The sequence below is a fragment of the Polyodon spathula genome, chromosome 23, assembly GCF_017654505.1.
Source record: "Polyodon spathula isolate WHYD16114869_AA chromosome 23, ASM1765450v1, whole genome shotgun sequence".
In the NCBI taxonomy this organism is placed as follows: domain Eukaryota; kingdom Metazoa; phylum Chordata; class Actinopteri; order Acipenseriformes; family Polyodontidae; genus Polyodon; species Polyodon spathula.
In genome coordinates this window covers 21276329-21302204 of record NC_054556.1, presented here as the reverse complement: position 1 = coordinate 21302204, position 25876 = coordinate 21276329, and the positions used below count along the sequence as shown (strand labels likewise).

Here is a 25876-nt window from a genome sequence, read left to right as displayed (position 1 = left end):
ATTTATCTAAAGGTCAGGGTTGTGATTTTGATGGAGCTGTATGCTTGTGGCACTTTTTTGGGGTCCAATACATTACCGTTACTTTTTAAAGTTTAGATTTCTACAAAAGGTAGAACACCACCTGCCAAGTTTCATACATTTGATTATTTTTTTACGATGCAAGAACAGACTGATAACTTTTTAGGTAGTATTTAAGTCTCTTGACGTGCATTATTTCTTGATTTATTTGCAAAACAAAAGTTTTTTTTTTTTTTTTTTTGTTTTTTTTTAGAAATTGCACCATTTCAGGTAGAGTAAATGTCAACACTACCACAGTTTTCCTGTTTTTCACGCTTTCTACACTAATTTGTCATTGATACAAGTAAGACTTGTCATAGATTTTGTTGATAACAGAGCTTGTTTGTGGTTTTAGAGTAGTTCAGATAAACTTTACCTGGCTGTACTTATTTTTATAAGTTAAGTGAAACTGCAGTGTTTGTGCTGTGCAGGTGAAATGGACAATGGAAGTTCTGTGTTACGGGCTGACCCTGCCTCTAGACGGAGATACAGTAAAGAATTGTGTGGATGTGTATACTGACTGGATTATGGCACTGGTGGCTCCTCGAGACTCTATTCCTCAGCCAATCATCAAGGAACCAAACCTCTATGTTCAGACTATTCTCAAACACCTCCACAATCTCTTTGTGCCCAGGTAAGAAAGCTGTGATAACTTACCCCTTTGTATAAATAATTGTTCACCCTTCAAACAATCATACTCCTGTTCCTTTTACCTAAAAAGCTGACAATGTTGAACATACGTTAACCTGGACACAAATATTTAAAAAAAATTGAATTACAATCCTTTTACTCTCCCATTGCATTTTTTTTTCAATTTCACACATTACCAACCACTGGCAAAATATTGTAACTATAGCTATTTTTAAATTTTAATGCTTTAATTATAGCAAGAAAGAAAGAAAAACAAAAACCTTCATTTTCTAATTTTCTAGGCCTAGTTTAAGTAGGGTCTGAACTATTTTTGCCTGTTTTTTTTAATGTCTGATAGATTTGTGGCTATAACTCTTAACTATAAAGATGTCATGAACGTGCACACACTGGGCTCACATAGAAAAAAAAGTGAAATAGTCTGAAACCCACCCTGTTCAATACAGTTAACAAAATACACACAAAGATTAACGCTTTTTACTGTTCGCTGTGGCTTGAATGGTCAGCACGGTGGTGACCATGGCCTAATAACCCTAACAGGTCTTGTGCATCTGATCCATGATATATATATATATATCATCGGAAAATAGGTCCTCATGCCTTTTCATGCTGCCATTTTTCTTTTTTTTTGTCAAAATGTTTGTTTACTGCACTGAGGTAGGTCTGTCTTGCGGCGCAGCAGTAACATTGCAAAACACTCGCATTCACAGCTATATCTTAACATGTTCCTCTACCGGAACTACACAAATAGAACCTTGTTTTAAAGATCTGACTCTCCTCTCCTCAAGCAGGGCTCTCTCTCACAGTGCCTGAGTAAAATTAGTTAAAAGGCCAGGTCGTGGGAGGTTGTTTAACATTGGGCGGACCCTATATGTGTGTGTGTATATATATATATATATATATATATATATGTAAAAATAACAGTAATTATTACTTTGTGTGTTTTGAAGGCAGGACAATGCTCCCAACCAGTTCAGACTGTGCCAGCAGGTTTTAACAGCGGTACAGAAGCTGGCTCGGGATTCCGCTGCTATGATGAGGGAAACCTGGGAGGTTCTGTTACTGTTCCTGTTGCAGATCAATGACACACTTCTAGCCTCTCCAACTGCCCCGGGTCAGTCAGCCTTTTTCTTATTATGAGGTTAATATTACACTGTTAATTTAGCTTAAAAAATACATTTAAAAAAAGCTTTATGTATGTTTGATTTCCTTTTAATAGGACCTGTACCTAATATCGGGTTGGGGTACCATTTGCTGTAAGGTGTCTTGAAGGATGTTAATTTGCTGTAAGGTGTCTTGAAGGATGTTAATCCATTCATTAATATTTCACACAATTGGTGCAGAGAGGAAGGCAGTGGTTGTGATAAAGAGTTGTTCACTACTGTAGCTAATACATGCAGCCATTATAAAGTTCACCCTTAAATTAAGTTTAATGTACTTTTATGCCATGTTGATGAACTATTCTTTACTGTCTAAGGACCACTGACTAATTCAGTGCTTTCTGCGTTTTCTCTTTAATTTGTTGTCTAAGTTAGATAGTGAAATAACCAAAGAATATTGTGTTGATGTTTATTGGTTCCCTGAATCCTGTGTTTTTTACCTTTAGGTGGAATTGCTGAGCATTTGGCAGAGAAGCTGATAAGTGTCTTGTTTGAAGTGTGGTTTTTGGCATGCACCCGGTGCTTTCCCACCCCTCCCTATTGGAAGACAGCCAGGGAGATGCTAGCCAACTGGAGACACCATCCGCCTGTGGTGGAACAATGGAGCAGGGTCATCTGTGCACTGACCTCCAGGTTAGCATGTAGAAAATAGGACCTTTTATTTTAGACAGCTAGTCATCTATGTTGTGGTCAAACATAAAAACTCAAGGAAACTTTGTTATATATAGGGGGGGGCGCGGGAGTCAGTGCTGCATTGTTATTTTGATCCGGTTGCTAAGTAGTTTTCAGCATTGGAGGTAAAATACCAAAAATGGGTGAGAAAGCAAAGTATATTTTGGCCGAGGATTGTGTTAAGAAATGTCCCAAATAAATTGTATATACAGATGGAGGTAAATTGTTTTGCACATCTTGTGACTGGAGAAAATACGATTCATCGCTATAATTAAGTCTTAGTGGTGTAATTTGCTTTTCTGAAGATGTTACCGTCGATTTGTCTTTGTATTTTGTTTGTCGAAATTTCTTTGAACTTTTCAGTGGCGTCCTGTTTCATAAGGACAGTCAACATAGGACCAACACTTAAGTCGGGATGTCCATGGCTAAAGTATTTTCGTTCATCCCGGCTTAAACTCTGGGCTTATCCGTATGTTTAAAAAAGAAAGAAAACCTGAACCATGATTATTTTATTTAAAAAATAATTTTTTATTCCATAACCTACTGATGAAAAATATGTGCATTTACCACGATTGAAGTAGACCCCTAGTTGTATAGCACAGCTGCTTAAATTATTACTTGGCTGCTAAAATCAAGTTTATTAATACAAATTAAAAGCAGGTTCCAAAGAGAATTCACAGTCTCCTACTTCATACATTAGAATGTGAGTACCCTTCCTTGTCAAACTTAAATTTCAGCCCAATTCTAATGGATATAAAACCAGCTTCCTTTATTTTATCTGGTTGGTGAAGGGCACACATGAAGTCCACACAAAAAAAACACCCACACCCACCCACCCACCCCATGGGGTATTTATTGAAGATACAAAAATGTTAATTAATTTCTTGTTCCATTTCTTGCATTATTGAAAATATAGATCGAAATGTTGTTATGAACAATTAAAAATGTTCTGTTATTATTATTATTATTATTATTTTATTTATTAATTTATTTATTTATTTACTTTTCAAGATTGCTGCGCTTTACATACGGCCCGTCATTTCCTCCATTTAAAGTCCCGGATGAAGATGCAAACTTAATTCCTGCTGAAATGGACAATGATTGCATTGCCCAGACTTGGTTTCGCTTTTTGCACATGCTGAGGTATGAAAACAGTAAAAAGTTAAAATAGCCGTGTTTATATGTTGTCCTACATATCTGTGACTTGATTGAAGAATATGAATGTTTTCAAAATGTAAGCATGTCTCATATTTTATGATGTGATGAGTGGGTGATTTAGTTTCCACACAAGCACGTTAAGCTATTTTAAATGATCTGCATTTCTAGAGGCACTCATTCCTTAATTAGCTGCATGTTCTTCCTTGCTGTGCCAGCAATGTGGATCATGAGAAATGAGATTGGTACATGTAAAATAATTTCTTATCACTGAATAATTTTCTTGCAATCCATAGACAATATGTGGACTTGAACCCCCCCCCTCCCCCTCTCTCTTTCTCATCTTGCTCTTTTCCAGTAATCCTGTGGATTTGAGTAACCCAGCAATAATCAGCTCCACCCCGAAGTTCCAAGAGCAGCTTCTGAATGTCACTGGTGTACCCCAGGAAATTACTCAGCACCCCTGCCTCAAACAGCTGCCTCAGATTTTCTTCCGTGCCATGCGAGGGATCAGCTGTCTGGTCGATGCATTCCTAGGTAAAAGGTCTGGACTCTGTTGTCTGGATGTTCTAGCAGGACTTGTATAAAGGGGTAACATGTTGTTTATTTATTTCTGCTTTATTTCTGCTAAGAAATAAATAATAATATGAAACTTCATTGAATCTTCCTCAGTGTAGCCTCTTTTCAGTAGGATCAATACCACGACACTTTCATTCTGTATAAGTCCTGTTGGTGTTTTACCTCAGGGGTGATTTATAGACCCAGCAAAAAAATCTGGTTTACACAGTTTTGGGTGGCAGTATTAAGATCTTTTTTTGTTTTACATCATTGAACTGAAAAGCAGATTGACAAACTTTTTTTTTTGTAATGTAAAGTAAATTAACCAAGATCCCGACTGGAATTGTTAGTTTATGTTTTTCTCCAGTATGTTCTCTCTTCCCCTCACAGGTGTTGCAGTCTCTCAGATCTGTATTCATGAAAGACTTCTAACTTGTGGTATAAAAAGCTGTGGCTCCAGCACAATCAAAAGGGAGCGATCTTAATAATGAAATAATTAATCTATAAATAATTATAACTGAACACAATGATTCCAGCTGTTTGGTTGTGGTTAGAGCAGAACTAGAAGCTGCAGTATTGTTTGGGAATAAGATCTATTATACCAGTAAGATGGATTATACCAGTCATTCAACATTTCCCCAAAGTTTGCACTTACTAATCATTTTCATAGTAAAACTATACAAATATATGATAGTAAAATATACATATATTTAAAAAATAAATATGTACAGTACTGTGCAAAAGTTGTAGGCAGGTGTGAAAAAATGCCGTAAAGTAAGAATGCTTTCAAAAATAAAAATTAATAGTTTATATTTATCAATTAACAAAATGCAAAGTGAGTGAACAGAAGAAAAATCTACATCAAATCAATATATGGTGTGACCACCTTTTGCATTTGAAACGTCATCAATTATTCTAGGTACACTAGCACACAGTTTTTGAAGAAACTCGGCAGGTAGGTTGGCCCAAACATCTTGGAGAACTAACCACAGTTCTTCTGTGGATTTAGGCAGCCTCAGTTGCTTCTCTCTCTTCATGTAATCCCAGACAGACTCGATGATGTTGAGATCAGGGCTCTGTGGGGGCCATAACATCACTTCCAGGAGTCCTTGTTCTTTACGCTGAAGATAGTTCTTAATGACTTTCGCTGTATGTTTGGGGTTGTTGTCATGCTGCAGAATAAATTTGGGGCCAATCAGATGCCTCCCTGATGGTATTGCATGATGGATAAGTATCTGCCTGTACTTCTCAGCATTGAGGAGACCATTAATTGTGACCAAATCCTCAACTCGTTTGCAGAAATGCAGCCCTAAACTTGCAAGGAACCTCCACCATGCTTTACTGTTGCCTGCAGACACTCATTCGTGTACCGCTCTCCAGCCCTTCGGCAAACAAACTGCCTTCTGCTGCAGCCAAATATTTCAAATTTTGACTCATCAGTCCAGAGCACCTGCTGCCATTTTTCTGCACCCCAGTTCTTGTGTTTTTGTGCATAGTTGAGTCGCTTGGCCTTGTTTCCACGTCGGAGGTATGGCTTTTTGGCCGCAAGTCTTCCATGAAGGCCACTTCTGACCAGACTTCTCCAGACAGTAGATGGGTGTACCAGGGTCCCACTGTTTTCTGCCAATTCTGAGCAGATGGCATTGCTGGACATCTTCCGATTGCAAAGGGAATTAAGCATGATGTGTCTTTCATCTTCTGCAGTAAGTTTCCTTGGCCGACCACTGCGTCTACGGTTTTCAGCGTTGCCTGTTTCTTTGTGCTTCTTCAAAAGAGCTTGGACAGCACATCTGGAAACCCCTGTCTGCCTTGAAAGTTCTACCTGGGAGAGACCTTGCTGATGCAGTATAACTACCTTGTTTCTTGTTGCTGTGCTCCGTCTTGCCATGGTGTATGACTTTTGACAGTAAACTGTCTTCAGCATCCTCACCTTGTTAGCTGAGTTTGGCTGTTCCTCACCCAGTTTTATTCCTCCTACACAGCTGTTTCTGTTTCAGTTATATTGTGTTTCAACCTCCATATTGAATTGATGATCATTAGCATCTGTTTGGTATAATTGTTTAATCATACACCTGACTATATGCCTACAAAATCCCTGACTTTGTGCAAGTGTACCTAGAAGAATTGATGCTGTTTTGAAGGCAAAGGGTGGTCACACCAAATATGGATTTGATTTTTTTGGATTTTGCATTTAGTTAATTGATAAATATAATCTATTAACATGTCTATTTTTGAAAACATTCTTACTTTACAGCATTTTTTCACACCTGCCTAAAACTTTTGCACAGTACTATATGTGTGTGTGTGTGTGTGTGTGTGTGTGTATATATATATCTGAAGACTATTCCCACTTGTGAATTCTTAGTGTTCATAGCACAGCTAAACAGAATACTTTTTCTTCTTTGTTATACAGGGGTTCCTCAAAACCAATTAGAAACAGCTGCCATAACATTGTCAGGAAGGTGTAGGGTCCCCATGAGCAGACAGCAGTGATTCACTTGCTCTGGAGGATTGCTGTAAAAACATTTTATATCTGTGGCCTCTTTGGTTTACAATCTATTTCCTTGGAAATGTTCTCAAGAATGGCCCATAGTCATAACTTTTGAGACTACTTCATGAAACATCAGTCACCTGCCAACTGAGCACCTGTCTGCTCTCTTGACCATCATGACTGAAACTGATTGGTAACAAGGAAATGCATGTTTTATATACAGAACACATGCCGGATAACATTCTCATAGCATTTATGAAGGAATGGAACATGTACTTGAAAGTGTGTGTTCAATTTAACAGATGTTTCTAATTTTTGTCCAGTCCCTGTATGCATGTTCAAAGTAGAATTGGTGATCGTTTCAACCGCGATAACTCACAGGGCATGTTTACTGATCGTGAGTCTGGAATTCTGTTTTAGTCACCATGCGTTTTGTGATTATATTTACTGTAAATCTTTCACGGCATTAACGTAACCCAGAACCATTCAACATTTACAGTGAAACTTGAATTAATGGGTCACAGGTGGGAGTGAATAATTGGGGCTGCATGTGTCTGCCCTGTCACTTATATTGGGGGTGTGGGGACCCCTTCTGGTGGTTATGGACTGGTGAACAAACAGGTGACTGATTAGTTCAGGGGACAGTAAGCAGGTATTTTCCTTCAGTTTGTGGAATTAACTTATTCACCAGTAACCTGGGCTCTTCTGCTTCAATTTGTAACAGCAAAAGAGGTTTATATAGGAGGCTTGGTGGTCCAGTGGTTAAAGAAACGGTCATGTTACCAGGAGGTTCCCGGTTCAATCCCAGCTCAGCCACTCGGGTCACTTAACCTCTTTGTGCTCCGTTCTTCAGATGAGACTTAAAACTGAGGTCCTATTGGAAGTGACTCTGCAGCAGCAGTTGCTAATGCATAGTTCACCCCTGTTCACCATTTTGTAATGTAATGAAAACAAATGTGATTTTCCCCTTTTGTCGCATAGCAAATTAATTTATTTTTTCTTCAGGCTTTGCAGTTTCTAAGAATTATTTACGTGAAAGACTCCCATCTTATGGTATGCGTTTATTGTAAACACTCCTAGTGTTCAGTAACACTTTAACATGCATGTTATCAGGTTCACATATTATCACAGTATACTGATACAATATAAAACATAGCTATAGACCAATTGCCAAAACAGGGCTGAGCAGATGAGTACTCTCCGGGTATAATGAATTCAAATCTATTTTTAGGTGATTAATCTTATTTGTTGGTTCCCAGTTTTTTGTTTGGTATATTCAGGAAAATGTTGCTTTAGCAACTTTAGTTCCCAAAAATAACCAGGGGGAGGGAAAGCAAAATGAAGTCTTCATCTGATCAATCAGAATACTTTTTTGGGGTCTGAAGATATCAATATTTAGCATTATCTTTAATCTTCAGGGATCTCAACTGAAATGTTGAGTTCAGGCAGCAGCTACATTATTATTGAACAGGAGTAAAATTTACAACACAGGTAGTCCTCAGCTTTTGTCATAATAACTTTTAGGTTAATCCCAAGTATAGTATTTTTCTTTTATTTGGTTTCTTTTTCCTTTAGGAAATGGCATTTCTTTGCAGGAGTCTGAACTTATATTTCTTTCACAGGCGTTATCGTCTCTAAGAGCTATGCACGTGAAAGACGGCCCTCCGCTGGTATACAAAGCTATGGCTCCATACCAATCTAAAGGGAGCATAACCCGGGCAAAACAAATACAATGATTATAACTTGGTTGTGGTGTAAAACTAGAAGCTGCAGTATTTCATTGTGCAATGTGTACCAAATTCCACAAACCTTGCCTTTACTGCTGATGTCTTAAATGTTTATTAAAAAAAAAAAAAAAAAAAAAAAAAACATGTAAGAAATATTAGAACAATGCTGCACCTTTTTGCAACTTTCCTACCAGTGTAGGAGTGCACTGTGCAGTCTGGATGTGTGCTAATTTAATCTTAGATCATTTAACCCTGATCACTTGCAGCTGCTAGACAATATATCTGAAAAATAGCACTTTGAAGCACTTGGTCCTCAGTATAAACCCTTTACCATCTTACTTGAAGCACAGATCAGTAATGTATATAGCTGTTAATGAACCTAACAGTAAAACGTCATAGATCTAACTGTGGTCATTTTTGTTTTGGCACTTTAACCCTTTGCGGTCTTCATCGCTTTGCATACTGATAAATCATCTCCTGATCGCTTGTTTTGTCACCAAACTCCTCAATAATGCAATCTAAGTCATTGTTTTGTTACTGTAACATCTCAAAAAGCTCTGCAAATGTCTGTGATATTCTTTGAGCTCTGGATGCAGAAGCAGCTATCGTCTGAGTTTATGTCCGTGTTATCTCTGTGGTGCAGGGGCTAAGTGTATTACTGCCCTTTTTAGACTAGAGACCTGTGCTTGGCATCTTTTTGATGTCGGACTTGGTTAACCCGCAAAGGGTTAACAGCAGTCAAGCAGATACGTGCAAATACTTTTCAGCCATATTGTGGTTTTCAGTGGCGAAGCAGCCATGCAAATGTTCCTACCAGATTAAATTTCTAACCAGCCCGGTGAAATTCTTCTGGTTGCTGGGCAGTCCGTACTGTAGTTGGTGTGTTATTGCCAGTAACTTGCTTTTCTCATTTTGCTAGGTATCTCGAGGCCTAGGTCGGACAGTGCTCCTCCTACTCCTGTCAACAGACTGAGCATGCCTCAAGCAACCACTACAAGCAACACCACCCCACCTCACAGCAGGAGGCATCGGGCAGTCACTGTAAACAAGACAACAATGAAAGCCACTACAGTAAGTGCTGTGCCAGAGTACCTAAACCAGAAACAAGGAATATGCTGGCTTTAACAGTGGAATAAACCAATGTCTGTCAGCACGGGCAAATCTAATATTTATATTATGGATGTTTATTTGAAACTTTCTACAGTTGTTTTTAACAAAACATGAATAAACGGTAACTGTCAGTTATGTTTTCAGCATTCTGTTGATTGAAATTCTTATACTAGTGTGTTTTAGTAGAGGCTGATTTCTCACAGCCAAGTAATTCACAAACTCATGTGAATTATCAGTAGGGGAATTATAATACTGTTACAACAGTTTCCAAGAGATTGTCAGAGTCATAATCAAGGCTTTAAAATCTATTAATTTCACTTACTGGCATTAGCAACATCCCTGGTCTCCTTTTTGTTGTCTCGTGTATGTGGAGATTTTTAAAAAAATGTAACTGCTTGCAATAGTGCCTCTTGGTATCCTGTCACTGCATGTACTGAAGGTCAGCTGTGGTTAGCCATGGGAGAGATCTGACAAAGGAAGTATTAAGAAACCTGGAAGAAAGTTTCCAATGCTGTTACCTGGTACTTGAACAATCTGTCTCACCAATTAAAGCAAATAATAAAAGATCTTCAATACTAAGGGGAAGTGTCCAGTGATGGCATTGCTAACACTAATAACAGGGAAGAATGGTCAACTCTTTTATGGTTTACTTGCACAAGCAGCACTTTCTTGGGTTCCAGTAAGTTCTTATCCCTGACTTTCTTTTTTCCCCAGGGGAATACCGCCCACCCTCCCAAAATCCAGCATCAGACTTCCACAACCTCACCACTGTCGAGCCCCAACCAAACTAGCTCTGAGCCCAGACCACTGCCCGCACCCACTAGACCAAAGGTCAACAGCATCCTCAATCTGTTTGGCCAGTGGCTGTTTGATGCAGCGCTGGTTCATTGTAAACTTCATAACGGAATGAACAGGGACAACAGCATGACTGGTAAGAGTGGTTGGCAAAGTGACATTTTGTGCTGTGTTTTTGTTTGTTTGTTTGTTTGTTTGTTTGTTTGTGTGTTTGTTTGTTCAAATTTCCTACCTGCAAGATTAATAGTTCCATCTGCTGTGCATCTAAAACCCCAAATGCTTAATAGCTTTTACAGTTTTGCAAATGTAATCCTGCATATTGACCCCATTCAGCTCCGATGCAGTAAGATGGAATGCGCTGTTTGTTTTATTGTTTGTAACTATAGCTTGTGTAAGCATCAACTTAATGGGCCAATAACACTGAATATGGGCATCATATGATGCTTGTTAAAGCTATTGTATTCACATGCTTAACTTCTCAACCATGTATGGTTTAAAAAAAAAAAAAAAATGTTGTGTAAATATATAATTTAGTTAAGAATGAAGAGAGCCATGATCTTTTATAAGGTACTTTTATAGCACCTGCATTTTACTGTTTTATGGTTTTATAATGTTTGCACAGTTTTAGCTGAAAAAAAAAAAAAGCAGCTGGACTTGGAACTGTAAGCAGTCTTTTTAAATTCAAGCTAAATTACATATTCACTTACAATGGCTCAGTGTAAGAATTATTATATGAAAGGTTAATTCAATGATTACAATGTCCACTTTTTATGGTGCTTTTCTACAGCAGTATTAGTTATGGGCCAGCTAGCCTTTATTCTCTTTTTACCATATCTTACTGTCTTGCAATTAGAATGCATATTTTGTCCAGAACATACATTCATTATTTAAAAGCGTAGTCGTTTTGCAACAAAATGTGATCACAGATTGGATTTAGTGGATGCCAGACCATTCATTACACAAGTTTATGTTCTTGATGATAATTTATTGCATGTTTTGATCAAGTGCTCCGAGCTGAATGGGTTAATAAAATGAATTTAAAACAACATGCTTCTGTGAAAGAGAAAACAAAGCCCTGATTTTATGCCAATTGTCTTTCTTATCCACTGTTCACGTTTTGCATGGTGATTTGTCCAAGTCCTGGCTGTTTCAACCTGACTGCCAATCTTCTGTGTGTTTTTAGTTAGTTTAGTTTACTCACAAAATCTTTTATTCTAATAACCCATTAAAAAAATAAAAAGCTTAAAGGCAGCTGCTATTTACATATTTAAAAATCTGATTTCATCATCTTTTAAAGTTATTTATAACTACTGCTGTCTTTTGATTTGTTTCCATTTTTATTTCTATTATCTTGCAGCATCTTTTATCCAAATTCTTCTTTCTTATAAATCTTGTAAGTAGGAACATTAGCTTCTCTTAAATTGCAGTCAGTTTTTGTTTCTTTTGTCATTGCTCATCACCCCCATTTTTACCTTTTTAATTTTAACATCATTGTCATCTGGTCCTTGTTGCTGTTGCACTGTTTTCTGAGGAAAGGCAATTTGTCACTTCTTTCCTTCCTCTGTTTCTGAATGGGAAAGATGGCTGGCCAGAGATTAGTCTGACCGTTCATGCCAGTTTCACGTCATGAATCCCAAGACACTGCACTAACCATTTTTGTTTTTGTTTGGTTTAATTTGAGTTGAAAGTTGTTGTTGTTTTTATACTTTGATTTTGTGTGTGTCTAATGCATGAAGTGTATGTTTGTCCAGTAAACTGCTAATGCTGTCCTGATGTGCAATGTACTCATGGGAGATGACAGAGAGGCTTTGCTGGGCCAGTTAAATTTTAGACAGACTCAGCGTCAAGGCTTGGCTTGACATTGCAATCGACATTCAGCAGTTTCATCAAAAGAAAGGTTATTACAAACTGTTTTTCTGTGTGATTTCAACAAGACAAAATAACTGCTGAAAAAGTACCAAATATTAATGTAAAAAGTAACATTCATTTCAGTCCACTTTTCAAAGATATTCTAAGATAAAATCTTATTCGTGCATAGCAATTTTAAAATTATTAGAAGGCAACCATATTGTGTCGGTCTCTGTTGAAGTTCACAATAAATGTATGTATATATATATATATATATATATATATATATATATATATATATATATATATATATATATATATATATATATATATATATCAGTTACATTCTTGATAACTTTAGTGTTTAACAAATCTCTTTTATTCTGCTTTCTACAGCTGTCAAAAGTCAGTTATGGGCAGTGGTCTAGTTTCCTGAGTCATTTTTAAAGAAAAAGATGATAATAGCTGATTTATTTTAGTCTACCACCCTGGTTATTGAACACATAATTGCATCTAAGGGAGAGTAGGACAGGTTACTGCTTTTAAAATTATTATTATTTAGCTTTTTGCAAAATCTTTGTGTCAGAAGTCCCATGAGCCAGTTAGATGCTGGCATGTCCGATTTAGGTGCTGTATCTCTCTCCCTCTCTCCACAGCTTTGGCGACCCAAGCGGGTATAGAGTTCCGTAGGAAAGGCTCTCAGATGTCCACTGACACCATGATCTCCAACCCCCTGTTTGATGCCAATGAGTTCCCAGATAACTATGAAGCAGGAAGGGCAGAAGCCTGTGGAACACTGTGTAGAATATTCTGCAGTAAGAAGACTGGTGAAGAAATCCTGCCGGTGTATCTCTCCAGGTAAATAATAAGAAGTGTCATTTAAAGAGAATTGCAGAAGGCACACCATTGTTTTGTAATTAATCTTGGGGCTTGTTAGGATGAATCCTTCCCAGCGCTGTGTTATTTAGAACACACCAAGCTGCTTGTGGTTGTCAGAAGAATTGCTTGTCTGTGTCTCTCAAATTTTATTAGACAATAGGATTTTATTCCATTTCATGACATGATGAGCTTAGCACTTGTGTACTGTCGGCACTGAATGTATGAAAGGCTTCCCTTTAATGTCACGAGTAATCAATTGTTAATAACATGGCTTGTTCTTAAAGCCTTGAAGCTGTAGGATAGTGCAAAGTGTCCTATCTAGTTGCAGTTTAGTTTGTCTTGCTTATTTGCCTATATGAAAATTACCCTTGCTTTTTACATACACATTTGTTGCTTGCTTTTGTTTCCCTACAGCAGAGTCAACATTGAGCCAATGCTTGCAGGAAAAATCATATCAATAAAGCTTTCCTATCTAAGGCAGCAGCAGTCACTGTTAAATATGTGGTTATTGTTCTGAACCATCTTGTGAAAAGCGATAAGAACAATGGAAGTTATTTTGGTTCAAGGGAAATTACCAAGTCCACTCCCACTGTCTCTCCTGCTTTAAAATAGATACAACCTTATACGTATGTCTGGTTTGTACAGAAAGATTTCTTCATCAATGAATATAAACTTTGTTTAGAGGGCTGTGTTTGACCCAAATTATTTTATGTGATCAGTCAGTGGTTAACTAGAAGATTAAAACATATTTTTGCCACAAATGAATCTCGAATCCATGCTGATCTTGCATCTTATTACCATGTCTTATTTGTTTACTGCTTTTTAGGTATTACATGGGTCTGATTCAGGGTCTACAGATAGGAGATTTCATCTGCCGCCCTGTTCTTGCCAGCATCATCCTCAACTCTTCTGCATTGTTTTGTACTGATTTAAAAGGAGTTGATGTTGTGGTACCTTATTTTATCACTGCACTGGAAACCATTCTGCCTGATAGGTAAGGAGTTGGTGGTGTAAGTGTATATTGTTCCATCAAAGTACATCATTAACTTTGCATCTGTAGCCCACACTGGTGTGGAGCGACTACCTGGCTAAATGCAATACAATCTCTATGTGTTTTAATATTTTTGATGTTCATCATCCTTTGCAAGGGTTACTACTTAGATTAAGTTAAAGGTTAATTTATTTATTCATTTTGTGCTTGGATGCTTGATCTAAGATCTACCTGATTTTGATTTTTTTTTTTTTCTTTTCCTTGCATGGTATTTTTAAATGGTTTTACTTTCTCCTTTGTAGGGAACTTTCAAAATTTAAGGCTTATGTGAACCCCACAGATCTGAGAAGGTCCTCCATCCTCATTCTGTTGTCCTTATTGCCTCTTCCCCATCATTTTGGCAATGTAAAATCTGAGGTAGGTCATGTATTTTGATAGATGATTGTACTACAGGAAACACTGGCATGCCAGTGATGGCTAATCTGGGTCTTTAGTAAGAGGCAGTGCATTTATTATTTCTTATATTTAAATAACCACGTCTCGTAGACAAACTTGTCTAATGCTACATTAGCTAAAGCCTTTATTGTCTTGCTTTAGTTTTACCATGAAATGCATGATTGAGTAAAATTATGGATGTGTTTATTAATACATTTATTTGAACCTGCATTATACGCTGAAAAGTGCAGTGAAGTATGTTCTAAGAGTGACGATATTTTCCTCTTTTTGTAGGTGCTGTTGGAAGGCAAGTTTAGCAATGATGACAGCTCATCTCACGACAAACCAGTCACATTCCTCTCGCTGAAGTTAAGGCTGGTCAATATTTTGATAGGAGCTCTGCAGACTGAAACGGACCCAAACAACACACAGATGATCCTAGGTTTGTAAAATGGGTTGGCTGGACTGGAAGAAGATTCATTTGATTTATTATTTTATAGATGTTTCACCTGGTGAGCCAAATGAATAAGCTATGAATCTTGTCTGTGCAAATTAATGTTTGAACTAATTGCGATTTTATGTATGTTTTCTGTATTCATTCCAGGTGCAATGTTAAATATTGTTCAGGATTCAGCACTTTTAGAATCCAGAGGAGCTCAATCTGAAATGGTAAGAACTGTACATTTCCTTTCTAATAATGCCTCTTCTTAGTTTAGGATATATTTGTGATACCTAAGAAGCATCAGCTTAAGAACTTTCATTAGTGCACAGCCCAGTAAATGACGTAACAGCTTGTGATTATGTCTGTATTCAACCAGATCTTTGATACACTGCTTTATAAGGAGAAATGTTCGCCAGTCTAGTGTCTTCCATCCTCCATGTCCTGTCATTGGAATAAATCTCGCTATTGTATAGGACAGCAAATGTGTACATACGCAAAATAGGCTTTTGAATAGCTCTGTGCCTTCTCTTCCCTTCCTGTGCTGCTTTGGTGTTGCAGGGCAGTAGTGAAGGGAATCACCTGAAGAGCCATAGCCGCAATAACAGTGGGATCAGCACAGCCAGTGGAGGGAGTTCAGAAGCCACCACTCCAGACAGCGAGAGGCCAGCACAAGCTCTCCTGAGAGACTATGGTAAGTCAGTATGTTCTGGTGTTTGTCATTGCTAGATAGTGTGGATGAAACACTCCCTCCTCAAGGAACACTCCTCTTTCTTGCTCCTATTTATCAAGTGGATTTATTTTAGTGTGTGATTTACAAAGGTTTTGTGAAAAGAAAGTAAGTGTTATAGCTAGTGAGAAACAGTTCTATGTTCTGACATCCACTCAAGTTCTTTCTTCCTAATTTTGTAACATATTAGCATGCGTTACTTTTACAGGAATGCTGTAAATTGCACCTTAGAGTAAACTGCTTTAAAAATTAGGTTTGTGCTAATATACTATTATATGCAAAGATTTGTTACAGCTTAAATTATATGTATTAATTGATGCCTTATATTGTTTTTGCTTTGTTATTAGCATATTTACTCTGCATTTCTTGAAAGTTTGAAATGAAATACTGCATAAAAAATTGAGTAAAAACATTCTAGGCTCACTTCAACCTGAACTCTTCTATCAAATGCACTTGTTTTATAGTATTCAATCCCATGTGACTAATGTGCCCACTGTTTACTAAAGTTCTTACAAGTCTCTCCCAGAAGCCCAGTTTTAATTCTGTGTTTCCCTTAAATTTGTCTTCATTTTACAGTGTCATGTGAACCCTAAAATTATTAAATGGTTAAGTAAGACATATAAAAAAATTAACCACCATATCTGTGGATTTGCCATTTTAGCTAACATGGTACAAGTGGTATGGAATTGTAGAAAGCGTTGGGTAAAACCGTATTTGTACGTGCAACAGTCTGTTTTCCAAAATGTGTGCCTCTTGAGTGTGGAGTGTTTTAAACTATTTTCTCATTTCTTTTTCAGATATTTTTATTTTCAGTTATTTTAAATGTTTTCAGTTATTAGTTTAACTATTAAACATAATTTTAGTGTTGTATAAAGTAAAATGCCTACCATTAAAATGTAATGCAAAACTATATTAAGTATGTATTCATACTAATTACATGCATCTGCATGCATTAGCAGTGAGGACTGCAAAATGATCATGTTTACATGATCTTAAAAGTACAGTGTTGCAGACTTGTTCCTAAAGTAATACTGACCAAGCCAGAGACACATTGACTCTGCATGACTAATAAACTATAGATATTCAAAATCAGACACATTTAAGATCAATGAGTGTAATGTTCAAAAGTAGCTTGTGGTTTAAATTACGTTAATGTTTGATGAAAACCTAATTTTACAGGAAGTTGTCTACTATTTAACCCTGGAAAAAAAATGCATTGCTGCACAGAATCTTGCCAGTTACGAAGTAGGTCTTCAAAGTTAGCTGGACAACAGTATCCTAAACTTGGGGTTTGATTTGTCCAGACCATCTTCTGATATACAAAATAGGCTTCTAAATGTATTTTAATTACCAGGAAGATTAACATTATAACAGCAGTATTTTGTGCTTAAGATGATGCATTAGCAGTATAAGTAGAACACTTTTTGAATCGGATTATCAGACTAAAAAGTGAAAGCGAGATATGTTTTTTTCAACTGCACATTTCAAATGATTATGAAAGCTAGGTGTTGAAGTGATGGCAGCTCTACCTTGTACTAGCTGCAGAACGGTATAAAGAAATGTGACTACATTGACATTGAGCATAAAAACTAACACACTGAGGAGGTGTGAACAAGAACTGACAGCCATGTCTAATGATGTGCCCTTTTTCTGACCGCTATTGTTATTTGTTACGTTGCAGTAGCTAACAAAAAATGATAGCTCATTAATTGTAGTGTTCATCAGAAAGTGTTACCAGTATAACCCTTGTTGTGTTGGAATTGTACTGCATGGATTTTAACAATGTGAAATGTTTGTTGTGTGCCACCCATCCCAATTGGCAACTGGCCTGTGTTAAGTTCTCCACTTCTATAGATCATTATCCCTATTCACAAGACTTTTTTGGTAAGGAATGTTTGTTTTTTAAAACGCATTTTTGTTTAATTTAAACAAGTTTGCAGGTTATAAAAATCCTTAAAGAATGTTTCATGCTTTGTGAATAGGGACACATGTTTCTGTAAAGAAATCTCCTTTGTAAGTACTTTGCAGGTAGTATATTGTAGGTACTCCTTGAGGTGCTATTTCAGTAGTCCCATGGGTCCATGTGTGCAATGCCCATTTTAAACTTGTTTATTGGTCCAAATTTGAGAAACGAGAATACTTTGCCTACTTACAGTACATACATGTGTGACCGTGCACTAGCAGTTTTGCAGGACCCCTGATACGTGAACTCAATCCACTGTAAACTAATCCATTTTAAATGTTTTTATACATTATACAAATTCGTTTCATTCAAATACTGAGTCTATTTGTAATGCTTTTTGCACGGAAGTTGCCATTGGGATAGCAGTCCTTTAGTTGTTGTATGCTGACTGTGGCTAAATGTGCTTGTTGATTGTTGGATTGCTTTGCTCGTAGTTACTAATACCTAGTTGTTTTCCCTCTCTGTGGTGTGTGGTATTGGGGTTATATCATAGCTCTTCATACAGATACTGCCGTGGGACTCCTGATTCGCAGCATCCACCTGGTAACACAGAGACTTAACTCCCAGTGGAGACCCGACATGAGCATCTCCCTGGCTGCGCTGGAGCTTCTTGCTGGTTTGGCCAAGGTAAAGATTCAGGTAGCTCCATTTAAGGTGGCTGGGCAGGGCAGTGGGTCAGTACCCCTGCCTTGTATCTCAATACAAAACCACCGTCCACATAACTGGGCAAAGAGACTGAAAAGCAGCTCTTCTTGGACAGGAGGTTGCAAATGGAAAGAACAGCAGGGTTGAACTGCAAGTAATTGTATTATTATATGATAAGCCATATAATTTAAAGTAGTTTATTTAATGAAAAGAATCCTGATTAGCCTATATCGTAGTTTTAATATTACATAGTAATACCATTATAATCTTTCTGATAGTTCAATGTTTTCTTCACAGTACTTAAATTTTAAAATTGCATTAAATTAATATGATATATTTTATTTCAATTGTTATGTTTTTTGTCGTTGATTTCAGGTGAAGGTTTGTGTGGACTCAGCAGACAGAAAGCGTGCAGTCAGTTCTGTTTGCAGCTACATCGTGTACCAGTGCAGCCGCCCGGCGCCACTCCACTCTCGAGATCTCCACTCCATGATAGTTGCAGCATTCCAGTGCCTGTGTGTGTGGCTGACGGAGCATCCTGACATGCTCAATGAGAAGGCAAGTCATTAATCTCATCATTTATTTCATGCAAGTCACAATGGGGAAGCACCCTGCATTGTAACAAAATGTGCTTGATGCAATCCAGGGGGGATACCCTGGTGCTGTAAAATGCTCTAACCCATTTCAGGGTTTAGGCTGATTAAACACTATATATATACATATATAGATATATATATATATATATATATATATATATATATATATATATATATATATAGTCTTAAATACTACAGCCTTAATATTGCTATTTAAAGCTGTAGTTTGCATGGGATTTGAAGTGAACCCTTGTCATCTTTTCAGGATTGCCTCATAGAAGTCCTGGAGATTGTTGAATTGGGCATATCAGGGAGCAAGTCAAAGACCAATGACCATGAGGTGCGATACAAAAGCGATAAAGAGCCCAGCCCTGCTTCCATGAGAGTGAAGGATGCAGCAGAGGCCACTCTCACATGGTACGGAGCCATCGTTAATATTGATTTCATTGAGAAATTTGTCATTTTTTGTATGTCCTCTCCCATTCACTTCAAGTTATTTGACTGATTTTACATTGTTGTTTTCTTGTAGTATCATGCAGCAGCTTGGAGCTTTCCCATCTCCCAGTGGACCTGCTTCACCATGCAGCCTTTTAAATGAGGATACTCTAATTAAATACTCCAGGCTGACCTCCACAAGTAGAGACAACTTTCGTTATTTCGTCCTGGATAACTCTGTCATTTTAGCCATGTTGGAACAGCCCCTCGGAAACGAACAGAGTGAGTAATAGATTAAGGTAACTTTAGGAGATTTAGGAGGTTTTGAGTCTCTTCAGTTCAGCTTTAGAATTGCAGAAAATGTGTGTTTTTGAAAGCATGGACATAATTAGTTTCAATTGAGAAAGGCCTAATAATTAAAGAAAATGCCCTTTTTTTGTCGTTCACTTACATATCAGAAAAATCAGAAATCCATCCATACCCTTGTGGAACAAACTATATTCATATTTAATACCAAAATATCTCTATATATGTAACATTCCTTCAAGAAAAGAGAAACAAAATTAAAGCTGTTAATGTCAATTAATAATTTGAAGGTGCCTCTTTTTTAATGAATGCATTACAGTGGCAGGATATCTTTTTAATTCTTTGCTATATGCTTTCCAGCAGATCCCTGTCCGTCAGTGACCGTGTTGATACGAGGGATGTCAGGGAGACATGCCTGGACCATGCAGCTCTACCACCAGCCCAGAGGGGCACGGGCTCACCAGAAGGTAGTGTAGTGGCAGAGCATGTCCAATCACTGTTCTGTTGCTCTGATTATCAAGAACTCCTGGTTTTATATGAAATCTATTCTCTTGTTTTAAATATAAGTATATGTCAAAGCTCACAAATATTTTTCTTTCAAAGCTAATTGGTTTTATCTTGTTTTGCAGCAGATGTTCGTTCCAGAGAGCCGTCCAGCTCCTAAAAATGACGTTGGCATTCGGTTTGCTGTGAAACACAGACCATTCCCTGAGGAAGTTGATAAAATTCCATTTGTGAAAGCTGACCTGAGCATTCCAGACTTGCATGAGATTGTGACTAGTGAGGTAAGAAAGGCTGGACAAGATTATTTAAAAAGCCTTTTAAATCTAATACAAACTCCTATGCATCTGTGTAAATTTCAAGGCCAAAAACATATTATGAATGAATCAGACATAAAGATTCGCTATGTATTTGTGTCACGCAATCTGATTTTATTCTGTATAGCTTGAGATCCAGCACGAGAAGCTGCGGAATGTGATGGTGAAGCAGATGGAGTACGAGTCGGCTCTGGAGCGGCACAGCGAGGATCTCTGGAGAAACAAGAGCTTCCCCGACCCTGTCACAGACTGCAAGCCCCCCCCCCCTGCACAGGAGTTCCAGACTGCACGCCTCCTCCTCTCGCACTTCGGCTTCCTCTCACTCGAAGCATTAAAGGTATTAACCACAGTAAACATGATGAACTGCTGCAGATCTGCCTAAATTGTACTCCACCTCTATATATAGTATTTTTTAATTGTGTAGATGTCATCGTAATTTCTCATTTTCTAGCAGTTGATCACCAGAAATGTTGGTCTGCATAAGCCCACCTCAGTGTGCTTGTGCCTTTTTTTGGCTTTGCAGACATCAACTACTGCTTAACAGTTAACTTCACTGCATCTCTTTCAGGAGCCTGGCAACAGCCGCTTACCTCCTCATCTTATTGCACTGGACTCAGCCCTCCCTGGCTTCTTCGATGACATTGGGTATCTGGACCTGCTGCCGTGCCGGCCCTTCGACACTGTCTTCATATTCTACATGAGGGCAGGGCAGAAGAGCAGTCAGGAGGTGAGCAGTCAGTGGCTTCAGATATCGGTGTATTTTGACTGTTTAGTAGACAACTTGTGCATCTATGGCCAGAACGTCAGTGACTCAAATCCTATGTCGCTCATTGTCCTATATCTGATACGTTATTAACAAATCCAATCTGAAGTGTTTCAGCAATTTTTGTCATGTACATTTGCCCTTGTGTTCATTAGGGAAGGAAAGATTGGTGAAGAGAATTCAGTTCAGGGTCTGAGATACAGGCCCTATAGTGTTTCTGTTTGTTTTGTTTTCTAACCCAAACATGTGTCGTCAACCACACAGATATTGTGAATGCAGTACTGTACATTTCATGAATGGACTTGTTTGGTTATGTTAGTGACAGTTACACCAAAATTGAACCCTACCCTACTGCAAATATCCACCAGAATGTGCACAACTAAACAAAGTGTTCTAGCCTGGATCAGGCTTTAAAAAATGTTAAGTTTTTCATTAACTAAGCCATCTGTCATTTGTAATTACAGGTGGAGAATGTTGACACTCTCTCCTTGTGTTGCTTGTCATCTGCTTCTCAATTTTTTGGTTTGTTTTCAGATCTTAAGGAATGTTGAATCATCAGCTAATGTTCAGCACCACTTCCTGGAGTTCCTGCTGTCTCTGGGCTGGCCCGTCGATGTGAGGAAACACCCTGGCTGGACAGGAAACGTCTTCACCAGCTGGTCAATTAACTCAAGCAATGGCAGCGAGAGTCAGACACAGGGTGAGCTAGAAACTCAAAAATTGCTTTGTTCTGTGTAATGTCTAGTCTACCTCACAGGGATGTATGTCTGTCTGTAATTTTTTGCACAAAATATGGCCTCCATTCAAAGTTATCCACTGTACAACAATAACATTGCCTTTAAAGAGGCTGCCTCCTAATGGGTCGAGAAGGTTGCTGGTTTAATCCAGAGTCGTAGTAAGTAATGTCTGAAGCCATGACCTTCTTTCCCCCTACAGATGAGTCCCCTACCTTGGAGGACACCGGTGGAGGTATCTTCAGTGGAGAGAAGAAGGTGCTTTACTATGCTGATGCCTTGACTGAAATAGCCTATGTTGTTCCATCATTACTGGATTCTTCTGGTAAGAAAGTTGGATCTCGCTTGTGAAAAGTTCTTTTTTTTTTTTTTTTTTTTTTACAAAAAGTAGGTACATGCAAAGGTGCAATATGTGATTTTTTTTTTTTTTTTTTGGTAGCTGAATCATCAGAGAGCAGCTTCCCCACCCTGGAAGCCGATTCCCAAATAGACCTGCTGCCTAGTTTACTGAAACAGTCTAGTCTGACGCTGGAGCTCTTCCCAAACCACTCTGACAATCTTGGCTCTTCACAGAGGGTAAGGAAGGCTAACGGTGTAATTATAGCCCTAATGGGAATCCATTGCAAGGTATTGCTAGTAGTGGTTATGTTGCACAGGAGGTCAGACGTTAGTTAATCGTTTAATGCACTTTGTTCTATGTGCATGCACAAACTTGCATTAAGAATGTTAGTTAATAAAGTTCGGATCTAAAAAGGCAACTCCTATTTGGTGCATTACTTAAACAGCACAACAGAATATTAAATGTGTATTTGAAATACAAAAGCTGAGTTTTGTAAGTAACCCCTGTAGTTGTAACATCTTCTGTCTAAACATAATTCTCTTAGTTTTTTTTTTTTTTTTTTTTTTTTTTTTTTTTTAGCTAGTTTAGTTTGAACTATTGTCGCTACAAAATGTCTCTGCCTGTTTTATTATCGGTATACAGTATATCCAGCATCATCTTGTCCTTTCCAAGTGTTTGTGACAATTCAGTTTTACTATAAACAATACCTATTACTTACATTGAAGTGTATTCTCTTTTATGTTAGCTGAGTCCCACAACTAAAGCAAAGAAGATGCCTCCTGGTCGGACAATGCCTCCACTTGGCCCAGAGACGAAAGTGCTGGTGGTGTGGGTTGAACGCTACGATGATATTGGTACACTCTGTGTCTTTTGTTAAGATAAATGTGTGATTTGATCTGTGTTTTAGCATAGCATGCTTTAAAACAAAAATCAGTAACTCTTTTTTTCCCTTGTTAAAGAAGAAATAACGCCAACATTGGCTCACACAATTACTAATGTCGTTTACACCGTTTCTTTTCTTTTTTCCCAGAAAACTTCCCTCTTTCTGATCTATTGGCTGAAACCAGCACAGGAGTGGAGACAACAACGAACAGCAGCACATCCCTGAGGTACAGGTCCTCTCTCAAACGGGTTGGGTATCTTCATAACAGGATTTCAGACCATGAATTGCATTGGTGGATGGGAGAGCTAATGGAAATAATGTGGTTATTATGCTGTTATTGAATATATATTTTAGGCATATTGGTTAAATGAGTTGTAATAGGGTCAATATGATAAAATTGGTGGAAGAATACAAGTCATAATCTGATAAAACTAATAAACCAAAAAGCAGATTTGATTCTCAGTAGCCTTTCACTACCTCCTAATTGAATTTCTGTGATGGGCACGTGTTTCTTTCTGCGAAGTGTAAATGTGATGGACTCTTCATATCTTCCAGCTGTATGGGCTTAGTTTGTAATGCAATGTAGAACATAGTGAGTGGTGCATTCCTTGTACTTGAATACCTAGTCTTTTTGTATGTCATTCACTGTAGCATTCATGACACCTTTATAAAGGCTACATAACACTGCATGACTATATGCAGGAGCATTTAAAATCACTTTGAGAACAGAAATAACATGCATACAAGTATGCATGATGTCATAACAAACCAAATGTATTGTTATTGACACATTTAATGAATACTTGTATGTACGTTTTCTCTGACATGCTGAAGGATTATTCTCAGAGTTATACAGTTTTATTTGGCTTTTTATGAAGGTGTTATGAATGCTACATTGTGTATGATTTCAAATTAAGCATCCTAGTCAAAACAGGAAATTGTTAATTCCTTTTGCATATAGGTAGAGTACCTAGTCAGAGCAAGAAAGCTTTGGCTGTTTTTACAGTCTCAATCTGTTAAACCTGAAACCTGTTTTTCTAAAAATACTTAAAAAAAAAAAAAAAAAAAAAAAAAAAAAAAAAAAAAATTTGGAAGTACTTTTGCTGATGGTTTTCAGTTGTTTCACAGTACAGTAATTTGATCTGGCCTATCCTTCTTTTCCTCTCTTAGGCCAGTGATGTCAGAAAAGGAGGTTCCGATTATTTTTATCCACCCTTTGAAGAGCGGTCTATTCCGGATAAAGCTTCAGGGAGTCGCTGGGAAGTTCAGCATGGTCATCCCTCTAGTGGACGGCATGGCAATCAGCAGGAGGGCTTTAGGTGAGACTCCTAATACTATTCACATGTACTGTGGGGAGCTTGTGGGTATCCCGTGAAATGCCTAATTTAAAAATGATCAAGTCCTATAGTATTACAGTAAACGGTTACCAGAATATGGCCTGTTTTATTAGGATCTTACGAACCTAGATTTTAATATCAGATTAAATGCTGAAATCTTCTGTGTGAACAGTAATTTAAACCATCATTCATGTTTTCAGTTTTTCAAACTGATTTTCTTGCACAGCCCTCTATTTTACAGTGGTTTACAATGCATCAAAAGGCTATAAATGATTACACTTTTTGAAAATATGTTAATCAAGGATCACAAGATCCTAATAAAACAGGATGTATTAATGTAAACTTTTATTCAAAAACTATGCCGTTAAAGATATATTTAGTTTAACTTTACAGCCTTAACATACCTCAAGGTAATGGTTGTGTTCAAAAAAGACCTGCAGAGTAAAATGAAATGAAGTGTTTAAAAAGGGATGATTATCTGGATTCAATTAGACTTTTTTTCTCGCAGGCTTCTTAGTGCGGCAGACGGTCATCAATGTCTGCCGAAGGAAGAGGCTGGAAAGTGATTCCTACAACCCTCCACATGTCCGCAGAAAACAGAAGATAGTGGACATTGTGAACAGATACCGGAACAAGCAGCTGGAGCCTGAGTTTTACACCTCACTTTTTCAAGAAGTGGGACAAAAGAAGCTGAATCCATGAGATGGACATAATAACTGCGTAGATTCTATATATTTCTAAGCTATTTTGCTATTTATATCAGCACTTGGTGGCCATGTTATATGAATGAGGAGGTTTACTTTGAGCATCGACCAGTGATAAAGTATCCCCACAGCACACAACCCAACCAACCTGCCAGACCACCGACCACCCCTTCCTTCTGCTCTGCTTCGGTGAAATTCATCTTCTTTACCACAGTACAGTCATTACACAGTTTTAAACATGTTGAGAAAACAAGGGTGAACTTGATAGGAGCTTTAAAGAGGTTAACTGTGAGTTGTTAAATATCCCATATGATAACAATGACTGGGACTTTTGTTGATTTAGTTTCTTATCACATCGGAATATAATATATATATATATATATATATATATATATATATATATATATATATATATATATATTATTCAATATTTAGTTGGATTTGCAGCCTTCATGGTTTGCAGCCTTCATGTCTTTGTTTCCAAAGAATGCATTAAAATTTGTCTTTTTCCCATTCTGTAGAACAGTATGAATTATCACCAATAGCTGCAGGCTGTCTCTTTTGAGTTTAATATTTGGACATTCATCCTTCTGTTAAACAGTTTGGCAGCCATGGATGATGATAAAGTAGCTCTCTAGGACAGTTGCATGTAGAAAA

The 25876-nt window shown here is 37.6% G+C and overlaps 1 protein-coding gene across 12 annotated transcripts in view; it reads left to right on the top strand.

Moving 5' to 3' along the window:
- The window catches only part of LOC121297892 (ral GTPase-activating protein subunit beta-like), a 30770-nt gene extending 5174 nt beyond the window's left edge, over positions 1–25596 (top strand). For 4 of the 12 annotated variants that reach the window (XM_041224496.1, XM_041224506.1, XM_041224507.1 and 1 more), the window contains exons 3-31: positions 489–691; positions 1656–1819; positions 2312–2498; positions 3549–3680; positions 4051–4229; positions 9388–9539; positions 10293–10509; positions 11731–11766; positions 12878–13079; positions 13927–14094; positions 14394–14508; positions 14821–14968; positions 15131–15195; positions 15527–15659; positions 18152–18285; positions 18679–18861; positions 19165–19316; positions 19429–19616; positions 20001–20107; positions 20270–20425; positions 20586–20795; positions 21027–21185; positions 21756–21921; positions 22158–22280; positions 22395–22531; positions 23041–23149; positions 23326–23404; positions 24349–24497; positions 25024–25596. In XM_041224496.1, coding sequence (XP_041080430.1) covers positions 489–691; positions 1656–1819; positions 2312–2498; positions 3549–3680; positions 4051–4229; positions 9388–9539; positions 10293–10509; positions 11731–11766; positions 12878–13079; positions 13927–14094; positions 14394–14508; positions 14821–14968; positions 15131–15195; positions 15527–15659; positions 18152–18285; positions 18679–18861; positions 19165–19316; positions 19429–19616; positions 20001–20107; positions 20270–20425; positions 20586–20795; positions 21027–21185; positions 21756–21921; positions 22158–22280; positions 22395–22531; positions 23041–23149; positions 23326–23404; positions 24349–24497; positions 25024–25217 — 4347 coding nt within the window. In that variant the 3' untranslated portion in view covers positions 25218–25596. The remainder of the gene's footprint in view (positions 1–488; positions 692–1655; positions 1820–2311; positions 2499–3548; positions 3681–4050; positions 4230–9387; positions 9540–10292; positions 10510–11730; positions 11767–12877; positions 13080–13926; positions 14095–14393; positions 14509–14820; positions 14969–15130; positions 15196–15526; positions 15660–18151; positions 18286–18678; positions 18862–19164; positions 19317–19428; positions 19617–20000; positions 20108–20269; positions 20426–20585; positions 20796–21026; positions 21186–21755; positions 21922–22157; positions 22281–22394; positions 22532–23040; positions 23150–23325; positions 23405–24348; positions 24498–25023) is intronic. The other 8 variants (XM_041224500.1, XM_041224499.1, XM_041224497.1 and 5 more) reach the window with 8 other exon arrangements.
- The last annotated feature ends 280 nt before the right edge of the window (positions 25597–25876 follow it).